The following is a 25,132-nucleotide window of genomic DNA, read 5'->3' as shown; positions in this document are numbered from 1 at the left end:
TAAGAAGAAGATTTGGAGCAACTCACCTGAATTCAAGCAGTCACCTGAAGATTAAGAAGACCACCTGAAATCAGGAAACATCAAGCTTGAAATCAAGCTAGTATCTCTTGATACTAATATAGTGCTTCTTGGCACCTGTGTTTCTTGACACATCCAAGAATAATTCAATTGCTGATTTTACTTCAGTCTTGCAATGACAAACACGAATAATTTTAATGTGGAATGGCCAACTGATTAAATCTCTTGTAAGCTTCAATCTCATTGTAAAAGGATAGACACTGCCCGAGTACACTCATGGTAAGACCTCCTTTAGAATGTCTGAACTTCAGCAAATAGTCAAGTTCAATGGAGAAAGCTTTCATGCCTGGAAGGAGAAGACTATGTATCACCTTATGCGAAAGGACTTGTGGGACCTATTTGAGGATGATGCAGATAACAAGAATGAAGATAATGAAGACAAGTTCATTGAAGAAGACCAACTCAAGACAAAGGAGTGGAAAAAGATGAATAACAAGACTCTACACATCATTGCTTGGGGACTAAGTGATGATGTGCTATGTAACCAACCCTCCTTCCGTGGATGGGTGGTAAATCCTTGATTACAACTTGATTACAGCAGAAAACAATTAATGTAAAATCTGAAAATGCAAATTTACCTACTGATCTTGGACAATGCACACTCGATTGGCCCCAAAATTGGCACCTCTTTCGGTATTTCTTTAGCTTTATTGAAGAAAAAGTTGATTTACAATGGGATTCTCCCAATCCCCTTTGCAATCCAAACTTCCCTTTCTGTCCAAAGTGACCAACAAGTCTTCAATCTATTTTGCCTCTTGATTTGGGCACTTAATTGGCCTTCACCCACTTCATAGACGATGAAAATGAACCAAATTCAATGGCTGGCTAGTCCTCCACTTGAATTTAGCTGAAATTCACCTTCAACCCTATTGAATCCAAGTTTTGGAGCTTTCAATTTTTGGCACGCTTTCCAAGGTTGCTGCTAAACCCTAATTTTTTGCTGTAAATTAGGGTTTATAGTAGAGAAATTTGCAATTTCTCAGTCTCCAAGGGTCCAAATACTGAGATCTTCAAAGCAAGGTTGTGAAATGGCTGGGAGATGAGAGAAAAAGTTGTAGAGAGAGAAAAATTAGAGTTTTGTTGCGAAGAATGACTGGAAATCAGTCAAATGCAGTTGTTGCCTTGTCACAGCAGCTTGTAGCTGCAAAGAACTAAAGAAAATCAATCATTTACTGCTGTTGTCCTGTCTCAATAGCTTGTAGATGCTGTGACCTGCTGTTGATTGGTCTTCTCTAGCTCCTAACTGCCTCATAAGGTCCTCCAATGGCTGCAAATCAGACCAGCAGCATCTCCTCTCTCTCTCTTGCAGGGTGAATACACTAAAAATGCATCTCTCCAGCCTCTAAAGACGTTTTTCAGTCTTGCATGGGCATTTTTGACAAGTGGCAGCCTTTCAAATGGCTTTTCGAGCATTAGTCAGAATTATATATTAATTTTCAGTCTTCAAATATTGAAAATTAATCTAATAATTATTTCGGTGTCCTGAAAAATGATATGATTGGCCAATAATTAAATTGGCTAGGCAACTTTCATTTCCGAGTATTTCTGCGCCATCTTTGACTATCAGATTGGCGTTAGGTACCATTAAACGCCACTTCTCTAGTGCCACCAACTGACACTTATGGCCAAATGAATGATCTAGGCCATGAGTTATGCAAGTCCACTATTGTATTATCTCTCACAGAATAGGTTCATTACAATGTATTTGAGGAAGAATAGAGTGCATGGCAGTTGTGGGATAAAATCAAGAATCTCTATGACAAGAAAAGTCCAGCGAGTCAGATGTATTGGCTGAAGCAGCTTATGGATCTGTGCATGAAGGAGAATGTGACCATGTCTGCTCACTTGAGCAAGTTCCATGCTATACTCAAGAACTTGACTTCGCAGGACATCACTTTTGCAAAGGATGTCACTCCTCTTTTCTTGATTGGTACTCTTAATGAGTCATGGGATGTATTTCGCACTACCAAGTACTTGTGCGGAATAACTTATAGTAACTTTTGCCTTGACATCTCGTAATTTCTTTGGGTCCCGGGTTCGTAAATTTACTCTAACCCCAGTTACACCTCACATGTGTAACATTTACTTAACCATGCAATTAAAAATTAATCCACATGCTAAGTAAGGTTTCAAAAATACATGTCCTCATGACAGCCCTCTCCCATGAAATGCTTGCAATCGTCTTGGATTGCACTGCCAGATGCATCGAAAGCAAAGTACTACACTAGAATTTTCATAGGGCATCATAGTCAACACAACATTGCGCACTGTTGTTCAACCATTCCATATGCCCAACATATGCTGAAAATTACCAGCCAACATAACATAGCATAAGACTCATAAAGAATCTCAAAAACATTGCCAGATTATCATGTGACATGTCCATTTTTCATGAGCTCACATCTGGCAAAACCAAACCATAGTATAGTGAAAACCAAGCATAAACCATGGCTAAAACATCAATGGCATCATAACATATGCTGTTGTCCATGAAACTAGATGTAAACCATTGAAAACTGAGCATAATGTGATCATAAACTGATCACTTGCTGATCTGAGAACTGATCACAAACTGTTGGAAATGTGACCCCAAATTGATCACAAACTCATTGCAAAAACTGACCAGCAATCAGTGCAAAAACTGATGCACAATTGATCCAAAAAGTGACCATAAACGGTTCTTAAGCTGATCAAAAAATGAGCTGAAACTGATCAGAATTATTGTTTCAAAATTGAGGCAAAATTCATGCCAAATTGATCATAAGCTGATGCAAAAGTATAGTTCTAGTGCCCATGTGAAACTCATACTCATCTGCATATATCTCATAGTGACTAGGACACTAAATAGTGATCTCATGGCAAACATATTGTTAGCGTAGTACCTTGGATGCTGTTAGAGACGTCATTCCTTAGACAGTGCAGCAGGCAGGACATGTCATCACCACGTCAGCAGTCAGCGCAGGTGCCACGTGGCGAACAGTTCAGGCTGTGCAGTTGGACAGATTTATGTTAGTCGGCTGCATGCAGCCGATCTGGTCATTTTTGGCCTTTTCTTTTTTGCTATTTATAGCAGTTCTGTCAAGCACTTGATCACTTGTATTTGACAGAGACAGCCTTTTGGTGACAGACAACACGCGGGCTAATGGAGAGGGAGGTCCTCAAGGCGGAGACATACGCAGATATTCTCTCTGCACCCGTGTATTTCTGCATTCCTATACAACATTCTTCACTGCAGATTTTTTGCGTTTCACTGTCTCCTCTCTCTCTCTCCTCTCCGTGCTTACTCTCTCTCAATCTTGGTCCCATGCTTCCGCATTGCTGCACTCTGACATGGTATCAGAGCGGTGAAATCGGACTGACTGAATCAAGAACCTACCTGAAGAGGAGATTTCAGCGCGACACAAGGTTGCGTTTCCAGCATTCGAGGTCAAGCGGGAGGGCTACGCATCAAAACAAGGCTGAAGCGAGCGTGGGCATGCGGGAAAGGAGTCCAGTTGGTGAATTTGCTGCAGGTTGTTGCTGTTCGAAGGTCAAGAAGGCTGGGTTTTCGGCCTTTCATTGCAGATTTTACCTTTTCATCGCCTTCGACGGCTGTAAAAGGTTTAAGAAGCGGAGAAAAGAGCCCTAGCAGGCTGCGCCTTCACAGTCAGAGGGGGATGCTTTTACGTTCGTGTAGGCATTGCAGGTGAAAATGTCTACAAAGACCGACTTGGAGTTCCAAGCGATCATGGACCTGTCCTTTCGGCTCTTCCATCGGATCAAAAGCTTAACGGTGACAATTACCGCATCTGACGCGTGATGATGTTGGCCATTTTGGAGTCTTATGATTTGGCAGAGCTTGTGATGGAGGAGATTAACCGGCCCTCAGTGAGAGACGAGTCCAAACTCTCTTTCAATGCTCGTGCGGAGTTGACCAAGGCCGAGTCTCATTGGGACAACTGAATGCCCGGATTGGTTTTTTTCTTTTTCTGTCTTGTACTACAGCCGTGATAGCTCACATCAGGTACTTGACGGTGGCTCAAGAGATATGGCTGGAGCTCGACCATATGTATAATCAGATGGCCCTAATGAAGGGGGTTTCTTTGGAGGTGCAGATGCAGACCTTGTTCGTGAATAAGTCTTCTTCGCTTCAGGAACACACCAAAAAGCTTCGACAGCTTCAGATGCAGGTTCAAAATGCAGGGAAGCCTATTTCCTCCGAAGACATGGTGATCACTTTATTGTCCCAGTTGCCGCCGCGATTCGGTACTTTTTATTATGCTCTTATTGCATCAAGGCGGGAGTCCACTCTTCGATGGTAAGAGCTGGTTTCTATGGTCTTGGACCAAGAGGAACAGTTGAAGGGACAAAATGCTTCCAAATCGGAGACATTGGTTGGTCAAGTCTCTTAGAAGAAGGGGAAGGACCAAAAGAAGAAGAATAAGGACAACAAATCCAAGGACCAGGAGAAAGAATCGACATGGCATATTTGTGATAAGATCGGTCATTGGAAGAAGGATTGCCCCGACAAGGACAAGGACACCAAGAAGGACTTGAAGGATTGTGGAGTGGTGGCTACACCCTCATTAATTGCTTTTCTACACTTAGCAGTCATTAATGACCCTACAACGAAGACTTCTGATGCTACGATGACAGCTTTTCAAGCTCGAGAGTGGATCATGGACAGTGGTGCCTCATCGCACATAACTCCTTCTGCCGTTGGTGTTGCCCAATTGCGACCTTCGCGTGGGTAGATTCTCATTGGAGATAGCTATTCTATGTCTATTGCTGCACGGGGTGAGATGCAGCTGATTCCAGATGGACGTGGTGGTACTTGCACTTCCGAGGTGTTGCATGTGCTAGGTTTAGGGTATCATTTGCTTTCGGCCCATAAGATTTGTTCTCTTGGCCTCTTGGTGGGGTTTGACAGTGATGCTGTTCGGGTTCTTGATCGTGAATCGAGGAAGGTTCCCTCTTTAGGGTATGAGGAGAACGGCATTTACAAATTGAAGTCTTCTACAGCTTTTACCTCCCTTCTTCTTACCTCTCACACAGTCTGAGCTATGGTATGCTCAGTTTGGCCACTTGAACTATGAGTACCTTCGGAAGGCGTCGCAAGGATCGTTTGTTTGAGTTTTGCTAGATATAGTGGTGAGCCAACAGCCATGTGTCTCCTGCATTCGTGGGAAACTGCATCGGGATGTGATTTCCAACAAAGCTTTGAGGCGGTCTACTCCACCTCTAGAGCTTGTATCTACGGATCTTTGTGGCCCGATGAGGACCGAGTCCCTGAAGGGGAGCTTGTACTTCATGTTGATCGTAGATGACTACAGCAGGATGACATGGGCCTATTTCTTGACGTTGAAGTCGGAGGCTTTCTCTCACTTCAAGGATTGGCTTCTCTTTGAGGAGAACCGATTTGGCCGGAGACTGAAGACCTTGGGATCATACAAGGGTGGTGAATTTGTGTCTAATGAGTTTGCTCGTTTTTGTGTAGATAGGGGCATTCACCAGGAGTTTGCTAAAACCAACACTCCTCAAGAGAATGGCATTTTGGAGTGAAAGAACTGAAGTGTGCTTGAGATGGCATGCACCATGATGGAGCACCGACAGACACCTCAGTTTCTGTGGGCCGAGGCAGTGGCTACGGCAGTTCACATCCTCAATTGATCTCCCACTTCGGCCATTGATAGGATGACACCTTTTGAGGCTTACTTTGGGACTAAGCCTGATGTCTCTTATTTCAGGATCTTTGGGTGTGATGCCTATATGCACATCCCAAAGACGCAGCGTGACAAGTTTGAGGCGGCTTCCCGATGATAGGTTTTTGTTGGTTACAGCTCCCAGTCCCAAGGTTATCGGTTGTTTGATCCCATCAAGCGGGATGTCTACACGAGCCGAGATGTGTGGTTCATGGAAGTTTTGGCCATAGAGGAGGGTGAGAAGCACCCCGTCCTTGGAGATCCAGGGGAGAGTTGGGCTCCCGAGACAGTTCATTTGGAGCCAAAGCCTCTTGATGGAGATTCTTCTTTTGATTCAGAGTCTTCCCTTCCACCGACCACCCAAGTGGAGCTTCCGCCGGTGGATGTATCCGAGTCTTCAGTAGATGGAGAGTGCCGAGGAGAGATCCGGCCTCCTCCTCGTTGGGCCCGTGACACGCTCCGAGATTCAGGGATCGAGGGGTCCTTGAGGAGTGGGAACTGCAGGATGGACCGCGGAGGTCATGGAGAAACCAGGCACATTCTACGGAGCTTGTTTTCTCTAACTATTGTTTGATGACCTGTGTTACATAGGATCGAGAGCCCACTTTCGTGGAGGGGGCTTTGTAGTTTGACTATTGGCGGAAAGCTATGGAAGCTGAGTTGGAGGCTATTGAGAGGAATGGCACTTGGTACCTTGTGCCTCGTCCCTCTCACAAGAAGGTGATTGGCGTCAAGTGGGTCTTCAAGACCAAGTATCTTAGCGATGGTTCTTTGGCCAAGCACAAGGCTCGCCTTGTTGCTAAAGGTTTTGCTCAGCACCCAAGCATTGACTTCCATGATACTTTTGCTCCCACTGCTGGTATGGTGACTATTCGAGCTGTTCTTCCCTGAAGATTAACTCGTTCCTTCAGTTGAAGTTGGGGAAAGTATATAGGTTGAAGAAGACCTTGTATGGCCTCAAGCAAGCTCTGCGCACATGGAACGAGAAGATTAACTCGTTCCTTCAGTTGACTATTCGAGTTGTTCTTGCCTTGGCTGCCCCCAGACTCGTCCTACTCTTCTGCTGTGTGACAATGAGAGTTGCATTGCCTTGGTACTGAATCTTGTATTCCATGCTCGGACGAAGCACATTGAGATCCAATACTACTTCATTTGGGAGAAGCTTCTGGATGGGACCATTGATGTGGAGTACTGCAAGACAAAGGATAATCTTGCAAATTTGTTCACGAAGGCGCTTCCCTAGGCTCTTCTTTGGAGACATGCCAGATCCCTCAGTCTTTTGACCTTTCTAGGATTTGAGAGGGGGTGTTAGAGATGTCATTCCCTGGACAGTGCAGTAGGTAGGACACGTCTTGGTCACATCAGGAGGACACGTCAGCAGTTAGCACAGGTGCCATGTGGCAGCCTGCAGTCGGACAGATTATGTCAGTCAGCTGCATTTAATGCAGCCGACCTGGTCATTTTTGGCCTTTTCTTTTCTGCTATTTATAGCAGTCCAGCACTTGATCACTCGTATTTGACAGAGACAGCCTACTGGTGACAGATAGCACGCGGGCTGACAGAGATTGAGGTCCATAAGGCGGAGACATACGTAGATATTTTCTCTGCACCCATGTATTTCTGCATTTCTATACAGCATTCTTCACTGCAGATTTTCTGCAATTCACTGTCTCCTCTCTCTCTTTTCTCTCTGTGTTTACTCTCTCTCAGTCTTGGTCCCATGCTTCCGCATCGCTGCACTCTGACAGATGCATGCTGAATACATCCGAGATCCACTACATACGAGAGCTGTCCATAACTGGAGGAGGGGAAGTGCTATCTCCCCCTTAAGCATCAAGTAATACTCTTGACCCTTGCTCTACTGAACTTGAGGGAGCCTGAACTAAAGTCTGCTCTAACTGAAAGGCATCTAGGTAAAGCTGCAACAACTGAAGATGGTCTGCCAAGTCATCCTCTTCCATCCATTTGGCATCCATTGGTGAATAATTATGAAATTTCACCAAGTATCTCTTGGAAACTTTACCTTTGACATTTCTTTCCTTATGTGCCAAAATCTGCTCAAGTACCAAAATCTCATCTAGCTCCTCAACCTCAGGCTGAATTTCAGTAGACATATCCTCTGGTACATCGCCATGAAAAGGCCTCAACAAACTGACATGAAAGGCATTGTGTATCCGCCAATGTGGAGGTAATTTCAGCCGATATGCCACATTGCTGAACTTCTCCAACACTTGGAAGGGCCCATAGTATCTAATACTCAACTTTGGATACAATCTTTCTCTTCCTTTCATCTTTTTCAGCCTTGCCTTTTCAAATCGCAGCAATACATAATTACCATCTACAAATTGCAAAGCACGTCCGTGGTGATCAGCTGGCCTCTTTTACTTTTCTTGCGATCTCTGAAGTGCATATTTTATATTTGCGTAGGCCACATCCAAGTTTTCCACATAACGATCAACCTCAAAGATCTTATCCTTAGTTTGCAGAATAGGTGATACCTTTTTGCCACCCTCAACCACCTCAAATGGAGCTTTGCTCGTAGAACTATGCACTGTGTTGTTATAAAGCAAACTCAACCAAGGGCAAATATTGCTTCCACTGTGTCTTGTGGTCTGAAACATAGCACCTCAAAAGATCTAACACTGTGGAATTTGCTTCCTCAGACTGACTATGTGTCTGCGGATGAAAGGATGATGAGAATTTCAGCGTGGTACCCATATTCTCAAACAAGCCCTTCCAAAATAATCTGGTCATCCGGGGGTCTCGATCACTAATGATCAACTTTGGCATACCATGATACTTAAAGATGTGATGCAAAAACAATCGTGCCATATGATCAGCCTTTATTTTCTTCCTCACCGGAATGAAATGGGCTTATTTGCTAAACTTGCAAATGATAGTCCATATCCTATCTTTCCTTGTAGGTGTCTTTGGAAGCTCAAAAATAAAGTCCATTGCAATGCTCTGCCAAGGCTTATTTGGAATAGGCAAGGGCTACAATAAACCCGGCATCTTTTGCCTATCATACTTTACCTTCTTGCATGAAATCCACTTTTTGGGGCATATTGTATTGGCTAATGGTATTCGCATGGACCCTGCAAAGGTTGAAGCAATATAATCATGGCCACCTTTGAGGAATGTGCATGAGATCCGTAGCTTCTTAGGTTTATGTTCTTACTACAAGAATTATGTATGCAGGTTTGTTGAAATTGCATCTCCATTGCATGCCTTGTAGAAGAAGGATATGGCATTTAGATGGACAACAATGGAAATTTTTGTTAGCAGTCATGTTTGTCATGACCTGTCATCTCCTGCCTGTGAGCTTCAGTCTGAGTCAGACGAGGACTTTAGGAGCTTTGACTTGTCTATCACTTGTTTTGATGGAGGAGGTAGCTCATCCTAGAGCACTCAGTTTATTGCATTTCAGTGCATTTTTTCCTCCAGTCGGGATTTTATGTGCATTTCCCGGGGCAATTTCTGCATTCTTCAACCTGCCTTACCTGCCGAACATTGTCCACCCTTTCTGGGATTTTTCTGAGCATTCCTGGCATTTTTACCAGCATTAAATGCTGGTCAGATCAGCATTAAATGCTGGTCGGACATATTTATGGCCTCAAATTTCAGGTCAGCCAGTTTTTGGGTTTTTTGGCTATTTATAGCCATTTCCCACTTGGCAGTCAGTTGTATTATCATCTTCCCTCCTTCCTTGGCAGGTGCACACTCCGACTCCATCATCTTCCTCCGTCTTCGGTGCTGCCGTCATCATCAGCCTGATCTGGTGTCCTCATTGACGCTTCGCGCTGCGTGCAGGGACTGATCAGTCCATTTCAGTGTATTCAGCATTCATTTCAGTCAGTGCAGATTTTCTTTCTTCATTTTCTGCTTTCTCTTTCTCTCTCCCTCTGTGTTCGTGTTTCTTCCGTTGCGCACTCTCACATCGTATCATCGCCTAACTGAGAGCACATAGGAGAGCTTCCATTGCAGAGGAGGACACCATCAAGTGCAGCCTTTCTTCCCTCCTTTCCAGCCCTTGGCGGTGCTGTCCAGGCTGAAACGCAGCCTTCCATACCTGCGTTTTGTTGTTTTCCAGCATCAGGAGGAGTAGACGACAGTTTTCTAGGTGTTTGCAGCCTGCGTTTGCATCAAACGTAGTCAACAGGAGGTGGTTAACCTCAGCAGAGGAGAAGGCGTCATCATCTGGAGGATAGGCGGCAGTTTTTTTCTCTCCTCTTGTAGGCGACAACATCTTCTGGGTCTTTTCTGACATAGGCGGTTCCATCTTGACTGTCTGTTGGTTGCAGATTGTTTGGTGATTGCAGATATATGTAAAGATGTCTTATCACCAGTTCTTTGCTGATTCAGAGGATGAGGTCTCTATTCCTTCCTCTGAGAGACGGAGAGACTTTCGTGCTAGTTCACGTGACGACCGGAGGTCACCTAGCCTATTTGACCGAGATCCCTCTATTCCCCATTCTCTCCATGTTTCACAGAAGGCTCGTTCTGCTGGCCTTCATATGCCTTCCATGGCACCCTCTATACAGGTGCCCGTACTCCCTTCTTTTCCCAAAGAAGACCGGCTTGATGGTTCCAACTACTCGCTTTGGTCGTGTAAGGTGGAGTGTATCCTTGATACCTTCGATTTTTGGCAGTTTGTTACCCACCCTATTTCCCGTCCAGTGGAGGATCCCACCGTTGGATCATCGATGGATCGTGCGGCCTTATGGGATCGGCTCAACTCACGAGCTCGATCTTTTCTCTTTATGAGCTTACAGGATTCTGTCCTAGTGCATGTGCACAGGTTGCGGAAAGCAGCGGAAGTGTGAACAAAGCTTGCTTCTTTGTACCATCAGAAGACTTTTGCCCATCGGATTACTCTCGAGAAGAAATTACGGATGCTCCTTGTTAATGATTCTTCTTCCATGAAGGATCATATCCACAGGTTGGAGGACATGAGGGATGAGCTTGCGTCCCTTGACAGGATGATATCTTCCGAGGATATGGCCATGATTCTTTTGACTCAGTTGCCATCTCCCCGTTTTGATGTCTTCTACACCAGCCTTCTTACATCGAGGACCCGTGAGAAGCTTCTATGGGAGGAGCTTGTCCTGCTTGTTTTGGAGCATGACGAGCCCGCCAAAGAGGTAGCCAGTGGATCCACCTCCATCAAAGCTTTTGTTGCAGGTTCGAGAGGGGGGACACAAAAGAAAGGGAAGTCACAGGCTAAAAGACAGGAGAGTTCTTCAGGTTCTGACTCTGACTCGGAGAAGCCTAAATGCCCACTATGGGAAGGGGACACATCCAAAGGAGAAATGTTGGAAGAAGTACCCTCACCTTCGTCCAGGAGTGAAGGATGGCGCTAAAACATCTGAGCCTTCTACCTCTACTCCAGCGGTTACCCATGAGTCAGTGTTCCTTCATATTGTTGACTTGGAGGAGCCTTCTTCAGTGGTTGCCTCATCTTCTGAGAGACCTTGGCTGGTTGATAGTGGAGCTTCTAGTCATATGACTCCCCGAGGTGATTTGTTGCAGGATCTATGTCCTTCTGAGGGTTCAGTCACTGTTGGTGACATTGTTTCGGTGCCTATTTGTGGTATTGGCACTTTGCCTTTGTTTCCCGACCACGCGTCGAGCTCCCTTTCCCAGGCTTTTTATGTTCCTGACTTGGGCTTTCCACTCCTCTCAGTCTATGGCCTTACTAGGCTTGGTACCCGGGTTGTCTTCACCGAGCAGGCCGTTTGTATTGAGGATTCTTCTACAGGGGCTGTTATTGCGACAGGTTGGTAGGAGAGCGGGCTTTATAGGCTCCATTCCCCTTCTCTTATGCAGGGACCTCCGAGGCAGTTGTCTATTGCTACACCCGTTTCCACTTGTGCACCCTCTTTTCCACAGGTTCCTTCCCATCCCCCACCCTCTCCTTCGGTGGTTCCCTCGTACCCCCCATGCCTTTCAGAGGGGGACGATCTCGGTGATGCGGCTATGGATTTCCTGGCCCCTACTGTTTTAGAGGGGGCTTCCCAGGATCACGAGGAGTTTCTTCATCGGCAATCTTCATGGACGGACTTCATCGATCTTGGCATTTCTCTTGCCACCCTAGGCTCCGTTTCTCCCTTCGCCTTCCGCCACATCCAGGATCTGAGAGGGGGTGTTAGCAGTCATGTTTGTCATGACCTGTCATCTCCTGCCTGTGAGCCTCAGTCTAAGTCAGACGAGGACTTTAGGAGCTTTGACTTGTCTATCACTTGTTTTGACGGAGGAGGTAGCTCATCCTAGAGCACTCAGTTTATTGCATTTCAGTGCATTTTTTCCTCCAGTCGGGATTTTATGTGCATTTCCCGGGGCGGTTTCTGCATTCTTCAGCCTGCCTCACCTGTCGGACATTGTCCACCCTTTCCGGGATTTTTCTGAGCATTCTTGGCATTTTTACCAGCATTAAATGCTGGTCGGATCAGCATTAAATGTTGGTTGGACATATTTATGGCCTCAAATTTCAGGTCGGCCAGTTTTTGGGTTTTTTGGCTATTTATAGCCATTTCCCACTTGGCAGTCAGTTGTATTATCATCTTCCCTCCTTCCTTGGCAGGTGCACACTCTGACTCCGTCATCCTCCTCCGTCTTCGGTGCTGCCGTCATCATCAGCCTGATCTAGTGCCCTCACTGACGCTCGGGCTGCGTGCAGGGACTGATCAGTCCATTTCAGTGTATTCAGCATTCATTTCAGTTAGTGCAGATTTTCTTCCTTCATTTTCTGCTCTCTCTCTCTCCCTCTGTGTTCGTGTTTCTTCTTTCGTTGCGCACTCTCACAATTTCAGCATTTGAAAAGTTGAAGAAAAAGATTACTTCAGATCCTATGCTTGTGTTGCCTGATCTAAGGAAGTCATTCATAGCTCAATGTGATGCATATGGTAACAACATTGGGGCTGTTCTTATGCAAGACGGCCGAGTTGTGGCTTATGAGAGCTGAATTCTCCACGGTGCAAAAAAGAATTTGCAGGTCTATGAGAAAGAGCTCTTTGCTGTAATTCATGCACTGTCTACATGGAAACATTATTTGTTGGGGGCTGATTTTACAGTGCAGACAGACCATCAAACTTTGAGGTACTTTCTGATGTAGACAAAGTTGTCAGAGAAGCGTATGAGATGGGCAAATTTTCTCTCTATGTTTCATTTTCAGATTGTACATATTGATGGTAGAAAGAATGCTGTGGCTGATGCACTGTCATGTCAGCCACAAATTTCAGTTGTCAGCATGGTTTATCACAGTGAGTTGGATGCTATGAAAGAGCAGTATGTTGCTGATTCAGACTTTGCTAATATTTATGATCAGCTTTGCAATGGCCAAAGGCATGGACACTTTGTGCTAAGAGATGGATTTCTGATGATGCATGGATGACTGTGTGTCACAAAGCAGTTAAGGCCTAGAGTTATCACTGAAAGTCATGCTCCTCTGTATGTAGGACACAGAGGTATTGGTGCCACAGTCAAGGCAGTGGAACATTTCTTTTATTGGCGAGCTTTGAGGCATGATGTAGAACAACTTGTTAAGACATGCATCGTTCTATAGTTCGTACCTCTTGCCTTGACATTCCAGTTTAGACAAGCCTGCACAGCTCGGAAGGCGAGGCAAGACTCGGCAGCCAGAGCGCGAATAGTTTGTTGCCGCGGGGTGGAAGGGTTTACCCTTCCCTCCCAATATAACCAGCCTTCCTTCCGTGGATGGGTGGTAAATCCTTGATTACAAGTTAATTACAACAGAAAACAATTAATGCAAATCTTAAAATACAAATTTATCTACTGATCTTGGACAATGTACACCCGATTGGCCCCAAAATTGGCGCTCCTTTTGGTATTTCTTTAGCTTTGTTGAAGAAAAAGTTGATTTACAATGGGATTCTCCCGATCCCCTTCGCAATCGTGGATAGGTGGTAAATCCCTGATTACAACTTAATTACAACAGAAAACAATTAATGCAAATCTGAAAATGCAAATTTACCTACTGATCTTGGACAATGCACACCCGATTGGCCCCAAAATTGGCACCCCTTTTGGTATTTCTTTAGCTTTATTGAAGAAAAAGTGATTTACAATGGGATTCTCCCAATCCCCTTTGCAATCCAAACTCCCCTTGCTGTCCAAAGTGACTAGTAAGTCTTTAATCTATTTTGCCCCTTGATTCGGTCACTTAATTGGTCTTCACCCACTTCGTAGACGATAGAAATGTCCCAAATTCAATGACTGCTAGTTCTCCACTTGAATTTAGTTGAAATTCACCTTCAGCCCTATTGAATCTAAGTCTTGGAGCTTTCAATTTCTGGCACGCTTCCCAAGGCTATTGCTAAATCCTAATTTTTGCTGTAAATTAGGGTTTACAGCAGAGAAATTTGCAATTTCTCAGTCTCCAAGGGTCCAAATGGCTAGGAGATGAGAGAGAAAGCTGTAGAGAGAGAAAAATCAGAGTTTTGTTGCGAAGAATGATTGAAAATCAGTCAAATGCAGCTGCTATCTTGCCACAACAGCTTGTAGCTACAAAGAACTGAAGAAAATCAGTCATTTTGTCAGGAGGATGTGAAAATTTGATGCTTTGCTTATGTTTAGTTGACATTTGATTAAATGATTAATCAAATGTGCAATTAAAAGATACACGTGTTGCACATGTAAGGTGCAAGCTACTTTTTCATAGTTGAAGGCCGAAGGACCTTGTGAAAAAGATGGGTGTCAAAGGCAAAAGTTGTAACAAGTTACACTTGTTAGATTCTAGGTGAAGTTTGGTGTCAGTTTGCCCCTAGGACCATTAATTGGCCATTAAGTGTTAGTGGTGACACTAGGGACTAGGCATTAGTTAATGGATTAATGCTTGTCCAAGGGTCAATTATTGCATGGGACCACTTTGGGTTGCAAATGGCTTAGCCAATTAATTTTTGGATGGGCAAGGTCAATTTTCTAGGCATGGATTAAGGACTGAATTATTTTTCAGAATTAATTAATTCTGAAAATTAATTAAATGGCTGGAAATTGCTGAAAATGGATTAAGAAAGCTGCCACTTGGCAAAACTTTCCTATGCAAGTGGGGGAAAGGCTAAATAGGGCTGAAGGGAGAGAGAAATCTCGTTTTTTCATTTTGGAGCTGTTGGGAAGAGGTGTTGGACTATTGTTGCCAGCTTTTGGGGCCATTCCCCAGCCATTGGAGACCATTTTGGTGATGGAGATTGCATATTCTTGACCATGGGAAGCTGGCAATTGCTGCTGATGCACTTTCTCCCGAAGATCACAGTCTCTGATGCTCCTATTGTTGTTGGTGCATCCGTTTGGGGCTGGTACAACAGGGCAGCAGCAGATTTTGATAAGTTCTTCACGACAAATCTTAGACTTTTCTCTCTCTACAGTATTCTCTCATCTCCTTCAGCCTATGCTCAGCCATTCTCAGCAATTCTTAGCCATTCGGAGGAGATCTCAGCCATTTTTGGTGGGCTGATCTGTAATTTCTGCAGTAAACCCTAATTTACAGCAGAAATTAGGGTTTAGCAGCCACCTTGGGATCCGTGCCAGAGATTAAAGGCTCGAGGGACTGAAATCAGCAGCTGATAATTGAAGATTATCAAGGGATTTCAGGAGCCAGCCCATCCCGAATTGATTTGGGGCAGCATTTGGCCAGCCAAGGGTCAAATTGGAGAAGAAGTCCTGGGTGAATCAAGGGGAAAATGACCCAAAAGGCTTGCTGTTCATTTATGACAGCAAGAGCAATTGGTTAGCAGGAGGAGATTGAAGAATCTCAAGTTGTACTCCTTCCAATTAAATGAAGCTAAAGAAATATCGCAAGAGGCGCCAGTTTTGGGGCCAACAGGGAGTCTATAGTCCAAGAATGTTATGGTAAAGTGTGTATTTTATTTTATGTGCATTTATTTATTGCTGTAATTAACTCTTAAATCAGGTTATCAGAAGGGGGAGGCTGCAAGTCCTCAATTAAGAAGCTAAGCCTTTTAGTATCACAACTGGCAATATTGGGATAGATAAAAGATTCGGGTCATGTTCTATTGTGAACGATTTGTTTTTTGTATTTTGCAAGATGTCCCCGTTGTAATTAGGGCGAGTGCATTTTTCTCACAGTGTACTTGGTATTCATGATTATGATACATTTTTCTTTTCCATGATTGGGATGATTACAGGTGTATTACAACAACACACAACTCAATTTTTGGTTCTATGAGTCATTCAAAGGAGACAACGGCCATGTCTTTGCATAGTTACGTTACACAATGTAATGCTTGTGCAACTTACAAAACAGAAGAAATTGGTGGCTGTATTATTCGACATAAAACCTTGAGATATAGTGACACGACCATACATTTTGTTGAAGGTGGAGATGTGGCAGGAGAACTGGTAGGAAAAGGGTCTAGGTTTTAGTTTAAATTGTTACATTTCTTTTACCAAAAATTTGTTAGAAGTATAAAGTTTTCTCCTAATTTTGTTTTGTCTGCCCTTTTTTAAAACCAAAAATAATCATGGAACTGGTATGAAAAGGCTCTAGGTCTTAGTTGAAATTATTACACTTCCTTCACCAAAATTGAGGAGGTATGATATTTTTGCTTAGGAAAGTAAAGCAGTTATAACATTGAAGAATTTTCTATTAGCAGCTTATGTTTGGTATGCCCCCTCAAAAAAGCCTCAAGCAGTTTGGCTAAACAATCATGGCATGCTATGCATGACAATCAGCCATAATGGAAAGGCGATTGGTAAATTTAGGGAAGTTTACCAGTCAAACAGTTCTTCAATCGCAAAAGTTGATTGATTTTTTCACCAGAGAGTATAGTGCAGAGTTTGTAGTATGCCTTCTATGCTTGAGAGTGATGAAAGACGCCTGATTTAGGAATAATACCTTGATGATCTCCTTTTACCTCGAGCTACAAAGTTGAGAGCTCTAAAAAGTAGTAATATACTTTCAACAAATCTAGATAACCTCAATATGACTTTCAGGAATTACTGAGAAAGTAGAGTATAGTGGTTAGTTTTCAGTATGCCTTTGATGCTGGTCATCAAAGGTGTACCCCATGATTTAGGAATAATATCAAGGAGTACTCATGATTAAGGAATAAGACCTTGATAAACTCCTTTCCCATCAAGCTACAAAGTTGAGAGTGTGAAGATATGCTAAGGTTTGCACAGAGAGAACACAGAATGTATGAACATAGTTGAAACACAATAACTCAAATAGTAATGCAATGAACATAAACCCTAAATGCAAACCGCAAAACATGAAACTTAAAACTTAAAATGCAAAAACACCAACTCAAACATAGAGAGAAGAGAACTTTGAAGTGAATGAATAAAATCTGTAAATGAATGAAAGAATGTATAGGATGCTCAAGTGCAGAGCTGTCCAATAGTAGGTGCCTCTTGTGGGAGTGGGCTGAGGGAGATGTCGATGTGTCTCATCCACCGAAGATGGATCCGGAGTGCAGTGGCCACCAATTGGAGCAGAGATTGATGAAGAAAAGTGTTGAAGACATAAAAGCGACGTGCTGTAGATGCAAATGCAAATCAAGCCGACATTGGAAATGGAAGAGCAGCAGGCCGAAAACTAGAACGCAGTACTCTTTGGTGTTGGAACTAGTCGATGCAGCAATGTAACCGCCTAATTATGATGGCAGCTGATCTCACTGACAATAGTGGGAGGTTGGGCAACAACTGTGCACCACGTAACAGTAGTTGGACAGCTAGTGGAAGAGGATTAATATTGCTAATCGGAAACATAACGTCTTTCGTTTTCTGCAGAAGCTCTTTATGAGTTGAAGTAAGCACCGTGGTCTTGGTTCTAGAGGATGGATGAGTTCCTTCGAACTCATAAATACTATTCTACCCCTTATGATCCGAATTAATATGTCTGTATCACTTTAGAGGGGGTTGGATATATCTTGCTATATGTAGACGATCTACTTATCATTGGCTCAGATTTTTCTACCATAGTGGAACTAAGGTCAAGCTCTGTGCTATATTTGAAATGCTAGACCTTGGTTTGTTGTCTTATTTTTTGGATATGGAGGTAGTTTAATTTGGGGGTTGTTTTGTGTCATAGCAAAGGTACACTCTTCAGTTGATGGAATTGTATTGCACAGATTAGACACGGCTTGTGGCCACTCCTCTCGATCCAACTGTCCACCCTAGGTCAGTCCTTTGATGTGAGCATATCTATAAATTTGTGGTAGGAAAACTTCTTTGATTGATTTGTACTAGGCCAGATTTAGCATACTCAGTTAGTTTGCTCAGCCAATATTTCATAGTATCTAGGTTGTCACATTGGATTGCATGTCTTCGTGTTTTGAGATATTTGAGGTGTTCCTATTCCTATGGTCTGACTTATGGTTTTGGTTTATGTTTGCAAGGGTACACTGATTCTGATTGGGTAGGAGATGACACCTGGCGTTCCCATGGCAGCTACCTCTTTACCTTGGGTAGGGCTCCTATTTCTTGCTCCATTCATAAGCAGGAGATGGTGGTGGCTTCCATGGCCGAGGCTAAGTATAGGGCTCTCTTTGATGGCACCACCAAGGCCATTTATCTGAGGAGCTTATTTGCAATGATTCATTTTCCATGTGCTACGTCGATTGTTACCTATTGAGACAACCAGAGTGCGATTGCACTAGTTGGTAACCGAATCTTCACACCTCGAACATAGCATGTTGGTGTACATTTTCACTTTGCGAGAGAGTCAGTTAAGGTAGGTGCTATTCACCTGGAGTTTGTGCCTTCATCAAACAACTTTGTAGACATATTGATCGAGGCAATCCATTGGTCGATGCTTCAGTATTTACTAACTAGTATTGGCTAGGTACACCCTTCCCTACTTCAAATTGATGGGGAAAGGGTGCTTCTCTCTAGCTTTTCCTTCTAGTTTGAGAGTTGGCCACTTTCTTCTCTTGATGGTGACAAGGTGGTGTTTTTAGTTTTGTTTTAGACATTATGTATATTGTGCTTTGTATCTTCATCTACATCATTAGGATGACCATGATTGTAAAAGGGCACTTGGACAAGTGAACAATCCTTAAGAGAGCACTTTCTAAGTGGCACTATTGCATAGCATTTTGTATGAGCATGATCACACCTGCATTGCCTCTTGCATAACTCCAGTGCATGAGCTTTTGATTCTTATAAGTATTTGTACACATTTATTCATTTTCAATCTTTGGATTGGTCAACTCTAAATCCACCATATTCGCGGCATTACATATGGCAGTTTCCAAGGGAAGTCTCTTCCTTGCTTAGCTTGCCTAGCTTGCTTTCCACACTTCTTTTTCGCCTCTTCATATATCCACCATATCTTCATAACACACTTAGGCTATTTCCTTTGTCATCAACATCTAGTAGTGGAGGGATGGACTTGTTTGTTTCGTGAAGGTCTTGGATTTGACCATCCCTTTCTCCTTTTTGGACACTGTTACTACTCAATAGGCTCAAAAATTTTGAAAAACCCTCACTTAATGATATGATAAATCTTTTGAAAAACAAAACAAAATCTCTCTAAGAAAAAAGGAGTCCATTGTGTTTCCATCTGCCTTTGTAGGACTTAGTAGGCCGTTGGGCAGTTGACGAGCACACTTTGTCTGATGCTTTGTCCTCTTTGGGGTGAACACTTGGGGTTCCTTGGTAAGATAACCATTGCCTTTGTTGTCTTGGAAGGTCACTGTGGGTAGCTGATGTGCATCCTTTACCCGATGCCATGGGTGCTTTGGGGTGGGGCGCCTTGGGAAAAAGAAAGAAACAAGGGCTTGCGCTTGTTTGCAGTCCCTTTTTGGTTCCAATTTTGGGCCAAAGAGGGTGTGTTGAGCTAGAAAATAATTAGCCTTAATTAACAACCCCAAAACTCAAATTAATTAATGAATTTTAACATTTTACTGAAAAGAAATACAGATCTAGAGAGTTTCAATGTTCCACATATAAACACTAATTTTGAAGGCCCCAAACTTTCAATAAGTAGATAGGCTGCCTTGCCACCTAGTCCAATCTCATTTTTGCAGGTTTTAGGTGCTAGAGCTTTGTTGCACACATCCCATTCCCGGAGGACATCTCAGCCGAAGTTGCGCCACATTGTCTACCTCCTATTAGCACATGTTTGCAGCCATCTTCTTGCTGATCCCTCCTCCTTCAGCCATTGCTAGCTGATCTAGCCTATCTCTCCTATAGTGTTTGGTGCTGGTGACCAGCCCCAAGCTGCATTTGCTGCTCTCAGAGGCACCTCCAACTGTTGGCAATAGTCACTTGTTGAGCTAAAAAATGCTGCACATGCTGATTAGCCTCTTAAACAGCCCCAAAACATGCTTAGTTAATGAAAAACCCTAAATTGGCGAGTGGTTCAAAAGAGTTTCTTTGTAAACCCTAATTTGGGAGGGTCCTTCCATATCTATAAATAGATAGGCTACCCACCATTCAGCCCATCCTTTTGTGCAGGTTTCTTACTCTACCATGCAGATTTTAGCCATTAGCCACCTATCATCTGCTATCCAGCCATGACGGACTGTAGCCCATCATCATCTAGTGCGAGGTGTCCTGTTTCCAGCCATTGCCTTGTTGTTTGGAGATCTCCATCTGCTGCTTCATTGTAGCACTTGATTAGCATGTGTTTTAGCATTTGTTGCTAGGGGATAGGCTGTTGCCATCTCTCCCACTAGGTGGTTGCTACAATATCTGCGTTTTTGCTGTCCAACAGGCTGCCTACATCAGCAAACATCTCTCCTATTGTTGCCTGACAGCTCTCTGCCTCGAGTGATCAATTTTTAGCCTTCTTTGATGGTACATTGTTGTGTCTACTAGAATTTAGCCTCTGATTGTTGTGTTTTGGTGACCAGCTTATTGCCCTTAATTATTTAGCACACTCTCATCTCTCATTGATGGTTAGGGTACTCACGATCCGTCTCCGGTGGGCGTCACTCTTTGACACTCACCACACTGTCCTTGAGGTTAGGGTACTCACGATCCATCTCCGGTGGGCGTCACTCTTTGACACTCACCACACTGTCCTTGAGTATTATGTACACTCTTACATTCATTTACTGCATTGATTTATTCACTTCAGAGTTCTCATTCTCTCTTTGTTTGTGTTTGTTTTTTTGTGTTTTGAGTTTTGAGTCTTGTGGTTAGCATTTAGGGTTTGAGTTTTGCATGTCACTATCCGTGTCTTTGTGTTTCTGTCATGGTCATACATTATGTGTTTCCTCAGTGTAAACCCTAGTAGTTTCTTCACATGGTATTAGAGCCGGTGCTCTTGAAAAGAGTATCTTGCAGATATTGTGGAGACTTGATTTTGTGCGAGGCACACGAATGACTCATCACCGAATCATAATGACTTAGACACCTTCTCTTGGGACTCGAGGATTCTTATTTGGCTTCAACATCATTGGAGGCCTTGATGAGGCATTATGGACTCCGCAAGGAACATGACACCCCACCTTCACCTTCACCTTCTTTGTTTTCTCCTATTCTAGATTTCAGTCTCATGATAGAGGAGTTTAGAGAGTACTTGCACATCAAGTATAGTCAAGCTTACAACCATCTAGCTTTGTTACACCATTGCTGGTTGGTAAGGCGGGCCACCTCTCTGATCATGGAGAACATACAACATTTAGGACGATTGGCGACCCATGTTCTTCATCTTAGCTAGGCCGAGTGTTAGGTTCATACAACCCCTTTGAGTTGTGTGAATCAAAGCCCTCTCTTGTTTTTTCCTTTGGTGTGCATGATCCAGATGATTTCCTGTTTGTAAACTTCAATAGAGGGGGGCTCTCGAAGCAAACACCCTTCATCAAGTATATCTACATCTTGTGTTTTATTTAAGCATGTAAACCACTCTTCTCAAATCCCTCCAATCCTACCCTCTTTCAATCCACACCTCGATTTCGTCTCTGTTTCAAAACCTCAAATTACACTCCACTTCCGCATCCAGCACTCTCGGAGTTGGATCCTCCATCTCCGCTCCTAGTACTCTCTCTTTCTCCACACCATCCTTTATCTACCCTCACTTCACTATCTCTTTGTACCCCGGTATATCGTTAGGGAGAGTGCCACCCTTTGACACTGTGCCTTCCACATGCCCACCCTTTGACACTTCTTTTCACCTAGGGGCAAGGTGATGGGCATTCCATGGTGGGCACTTTGGGATTGATTTCAAAGTATACTCCATTCCCCCGCCCTATCCAACCTACCCTCATTACACGCCTTATCCATTTCCTAGCACTACTACTATTATTGCAACAGCCAAGGATGCCTTCACGGATAAGACTCATTTTAACGGGTCGAATTTCACAACTTGGTGAATCTCAAGGGCCTTGGGACCTTGTCGTTGGTCTAGAGTCTATGTTGGACCCTCGATTAGCTTATCTTGATCACATTCATCAATGGAGAACCCGCAATGCCATAGCCAATGTTGAGTTAATGCAGGGGTTGTTTTGTGATTTCCACTCTCAGTTACAACAATTTTCTTTCAGATCTGAGCGTTGGAGTCATTTCATTGACCACTATGCGGTGCAAGGTTGCTTGGGATATCAATCTCTTACTTTGAGCTTCATGAGTTTTCCATTAAGGAAGGGAATGATTTGAAAGTCAAGTTGGTTGAATATTGGCGGTTACTTGTTAAGTTTGCTACTATTGGCTCCCCAAAATCAGATGATGATCATGTTATGTTCTTTTTGAATAAGCTGCTTGAAGAATATTTCCATTTCATTTAGCACATAATCTCGTTGCCCTGATTGCTGACCTTATATGAGTTTGAGCGTCAATTCTTGCGTTGTCCAAGGATGCACGATCAAGTCCACAAGAAATCCTTTACATACTCTTCTTTGCAAGGGAAAATCGGAGGTGTAAAAAACCCACAAGATGTGAAGGCAAACACAAACAAGGTTGAGACCCCTTCTTCCAATGGAACCAACTCCCTAAGACAAAAAGGTTTTGCACACACTACGAGAGATCCAAAAAGGTGTTGCACACATTGCCAAAGATCCGGTTATGTGAACGAGAAGTGTCGTACTAGGGCCTAGGGTCTTTCTCCTAAGAAACCACAACAGATTGCTCTGATTGCCTCCCCTTGTGCTAGATAGTCTAGTGGGGCTATGCTCCCCTTTGCTGTCCCATTTGCTGCATTTGTCCCCACGGCACACAGACAGCCTCAATAGCCTGTATCTATTTGTACTCTTGGAAGATTAGTTGATTAGTCTGCTAGCTCGTCACCCATTGCATTCTTTGCATCTACTCCTGGGTCATCCTCTGCACCTTCATCTAGGACCACTTCTCCCTCTCATCAGACGTTTCATTGGCAAGGACGTGTTGATGGACGTATGCGATGGTGACCTCATTCTTAGTTTTTCCTTATTTAGTCTTTTGCTGCATTCACTCACACATACACTCTCATTGCATTGTTTTTTCATTTAGCTTTCTTTTTGTTTTGTTTTGCTTTGGAGCATCTCACTACTAATGTGAGTTTTGTAGATTTTGATCTCTCTTGGAGGTTTTTCTTTTTTAGTGTAGGGTTAACATGTAGGTTTGCACTAGTCCTTCCTGTTAGCGATGGCGGTCAGATCTTGGCCGTACCAGTTGCAGCCGACCTGTCTTTTCTGGCGCATATTTTCTGGCTATTTATAGCCGATGTCCAGCACAGTCTCTCTCACTTCTAATCGCAGGTGTCAGGCTGGAGATTTGTGCAGATTACATCTCTGTTTGCAGATTTCAGGCCAGAGATCGTGCAGACTGCAGCGGACTTCGAGATGAATAGCAGGTTGCATCGTCGAGGTGGAGACACGCAGTCCCGTGCACTGCGCCCGTGTACATATTTGCATATCTTTGTATACAACACACTTTATACAGCAGATCTTCATCTTCCACTGTCTCTTTCTCTCTCCCTCTTCTCTCTGTGTTCACTCTCTCTCTCAGTCTTGGTTCCACGCTTCCGCATGGCTGCACTCTGACATGGTATCAGAGCAGTGAAGAAGGGCTGACTGAATGAAGAACCAACCTGAAGAGGAGATTCCATCGCGACACAAGGCTGTGTTTCCAGCGTTCGAGGGCGAGCGGGAGGGCTGCGCATCGGAATAAGGCTGAAGCGAGCGCGGGCGCCCGGGAAAGGAGGCTAGTTGGTGGATTTGCTGCTGTTTATTGCTATTTGAAGAGGAGGAAGGCTGAGTTTTCAGCTTTCAAGTGCAGGTTTTGCTTTTTCATCGCCTCCGGCGGGTGAAGAAGATACGTGACGTGGAAGAAAGAGCCCTAGCAGGCTGCATTTTCATAGTCAGAGGGGGCTGCTTTTGCGTTTGTGAAGGCATTACAGGTGTTAGCGATGGCAGTCAGATCCTGACCGTACTAGTCGGACCGGTCGGACTGCCACGTGGCAGTCCGACTATACTGCACCAGTTGGCTGCATTTAATACAGCCGACCTGTCTTTTCTGGCGCATATTTTCTGGCTATTTATAGTCGATGTCCAGCACAGTCTCTCTCACTTCTGATCGCAGGTGTCAGGCTGGAGATTCGTGCAGATTACATCTTTGTTTGCAGATTTCAAGTTGGAGATCGTGCAGACTGCAGCGGACTTCGAGGTGAACAGCAGGTTGCATCGTTGAGGTGGAGACACGCAGTCCCGCGCACTGCGCCCGTGTACATATCTGCATATCTTTGTATACAGCACACTTTTTACAGCAGATCTTCATCTTCCACTGTCTCTTTCTCTCTCTTCTCTCTGCGTTCTCTCTCTCTCAGTCTTGGTCCCACGCTTCCGCATCGCTGCACTCTGACATGGTATCAGAGTAGTGAAGAAGGGCTGACTGAGTGAAGAACTAACCTGAAGAAGAGATTCCATCGTGACACAAGGCTGCGTTTCCAGCGTTCGAGGGCGAGCGGGAGGGCTGTGCATCAGAACAAGGCTGAAGCGAGAGTGGGCGCGCGGGAAAGGAGTCCAGTTGGTGAATTTGCTGCTGTTTGCTGCTGTCTGAAGAGGAAGAAGGCTGAGTTTTCAGCTTTCAAGTACAGGTTTTGCTTTTTCATCGCCTCCAGCGGGTGAAGAAGGTACGGGACGCGGAAGAAAGAGCCCTAGCAGGCTGCGTTTTCAGAGTCAGAGGGGGCTGCTTTTGCGTTTGTAAAGGCATTACAGGTGAAGATGTCTACAGAGATTGACTTGGAGTTCCAGACGATCATGGACCATCTTACCGGCTCTTCCCGCAAATCAAAAGCTCGATGGCGACAATTACCGCATCTGGCGCGTGATGCTCTTGGACCAAGAGGAACAACTGAAGGGACAACATGCTTCCAAGTCGGAAGCCTTGATAGGTCAAGCCTCTTAGAAGAAGGGGAAGGACCAAAAGAAGAAGAAGGAGGACAACAAGTCAAAGAAGGACAAGGACAAAGAATC

General features: G+C 44.1%; 1 protein-coding gene across 8 annotated transcripts in view; it reads left to right on the top strand.

The window, feature by feature from the left end:
- The window catches only part of LOC148020216 (uncharacterized), a 135,776-nt gene that overhangs the window by 10,741 nt on the left and 99,903 nt on the right, over nt 1–25,132 (top strand). For 7 of the 8 annotated variants that reach the window (XM_087700533.1, XM_087700531.1, XM_087700532.1 and 4 more), the window contains exon 2: nt 15,920–16,133. The exons of the other annotated variant lie outside the window; for it this stretch is intronic. In XM_087700533.1, the coding sequence (XP_087556659.1) occupies nt 15,920–16,133 (214 nt within the window). The remainder of the gene's footprint in view (nt 1–15,919; nt 16,134–25,132) is intronic. 8 annotated transcript variants of the gene reach the window in all.

Source organism: Lygodium microphyllum, chromosome 19 (assembly GCF_053477565.2).
Source record: "Lygodium microphyllum isolate KBCC chromosome 19, Lygodium_microphyllum_v1.1.10, whole genome shotgun sequence".
Lineage (NCBI taxonomy): Eukaryota > Viridiplantae > Streptophyta > Polypodiopsida > Schizaeales > Lygodiaceae > Lygodium > Lygodium microphyllum.
Note: the sequence above shows the minus strand (reverse complement) of the source record. Positions and strands in the feature narration are given on the sequence as shown.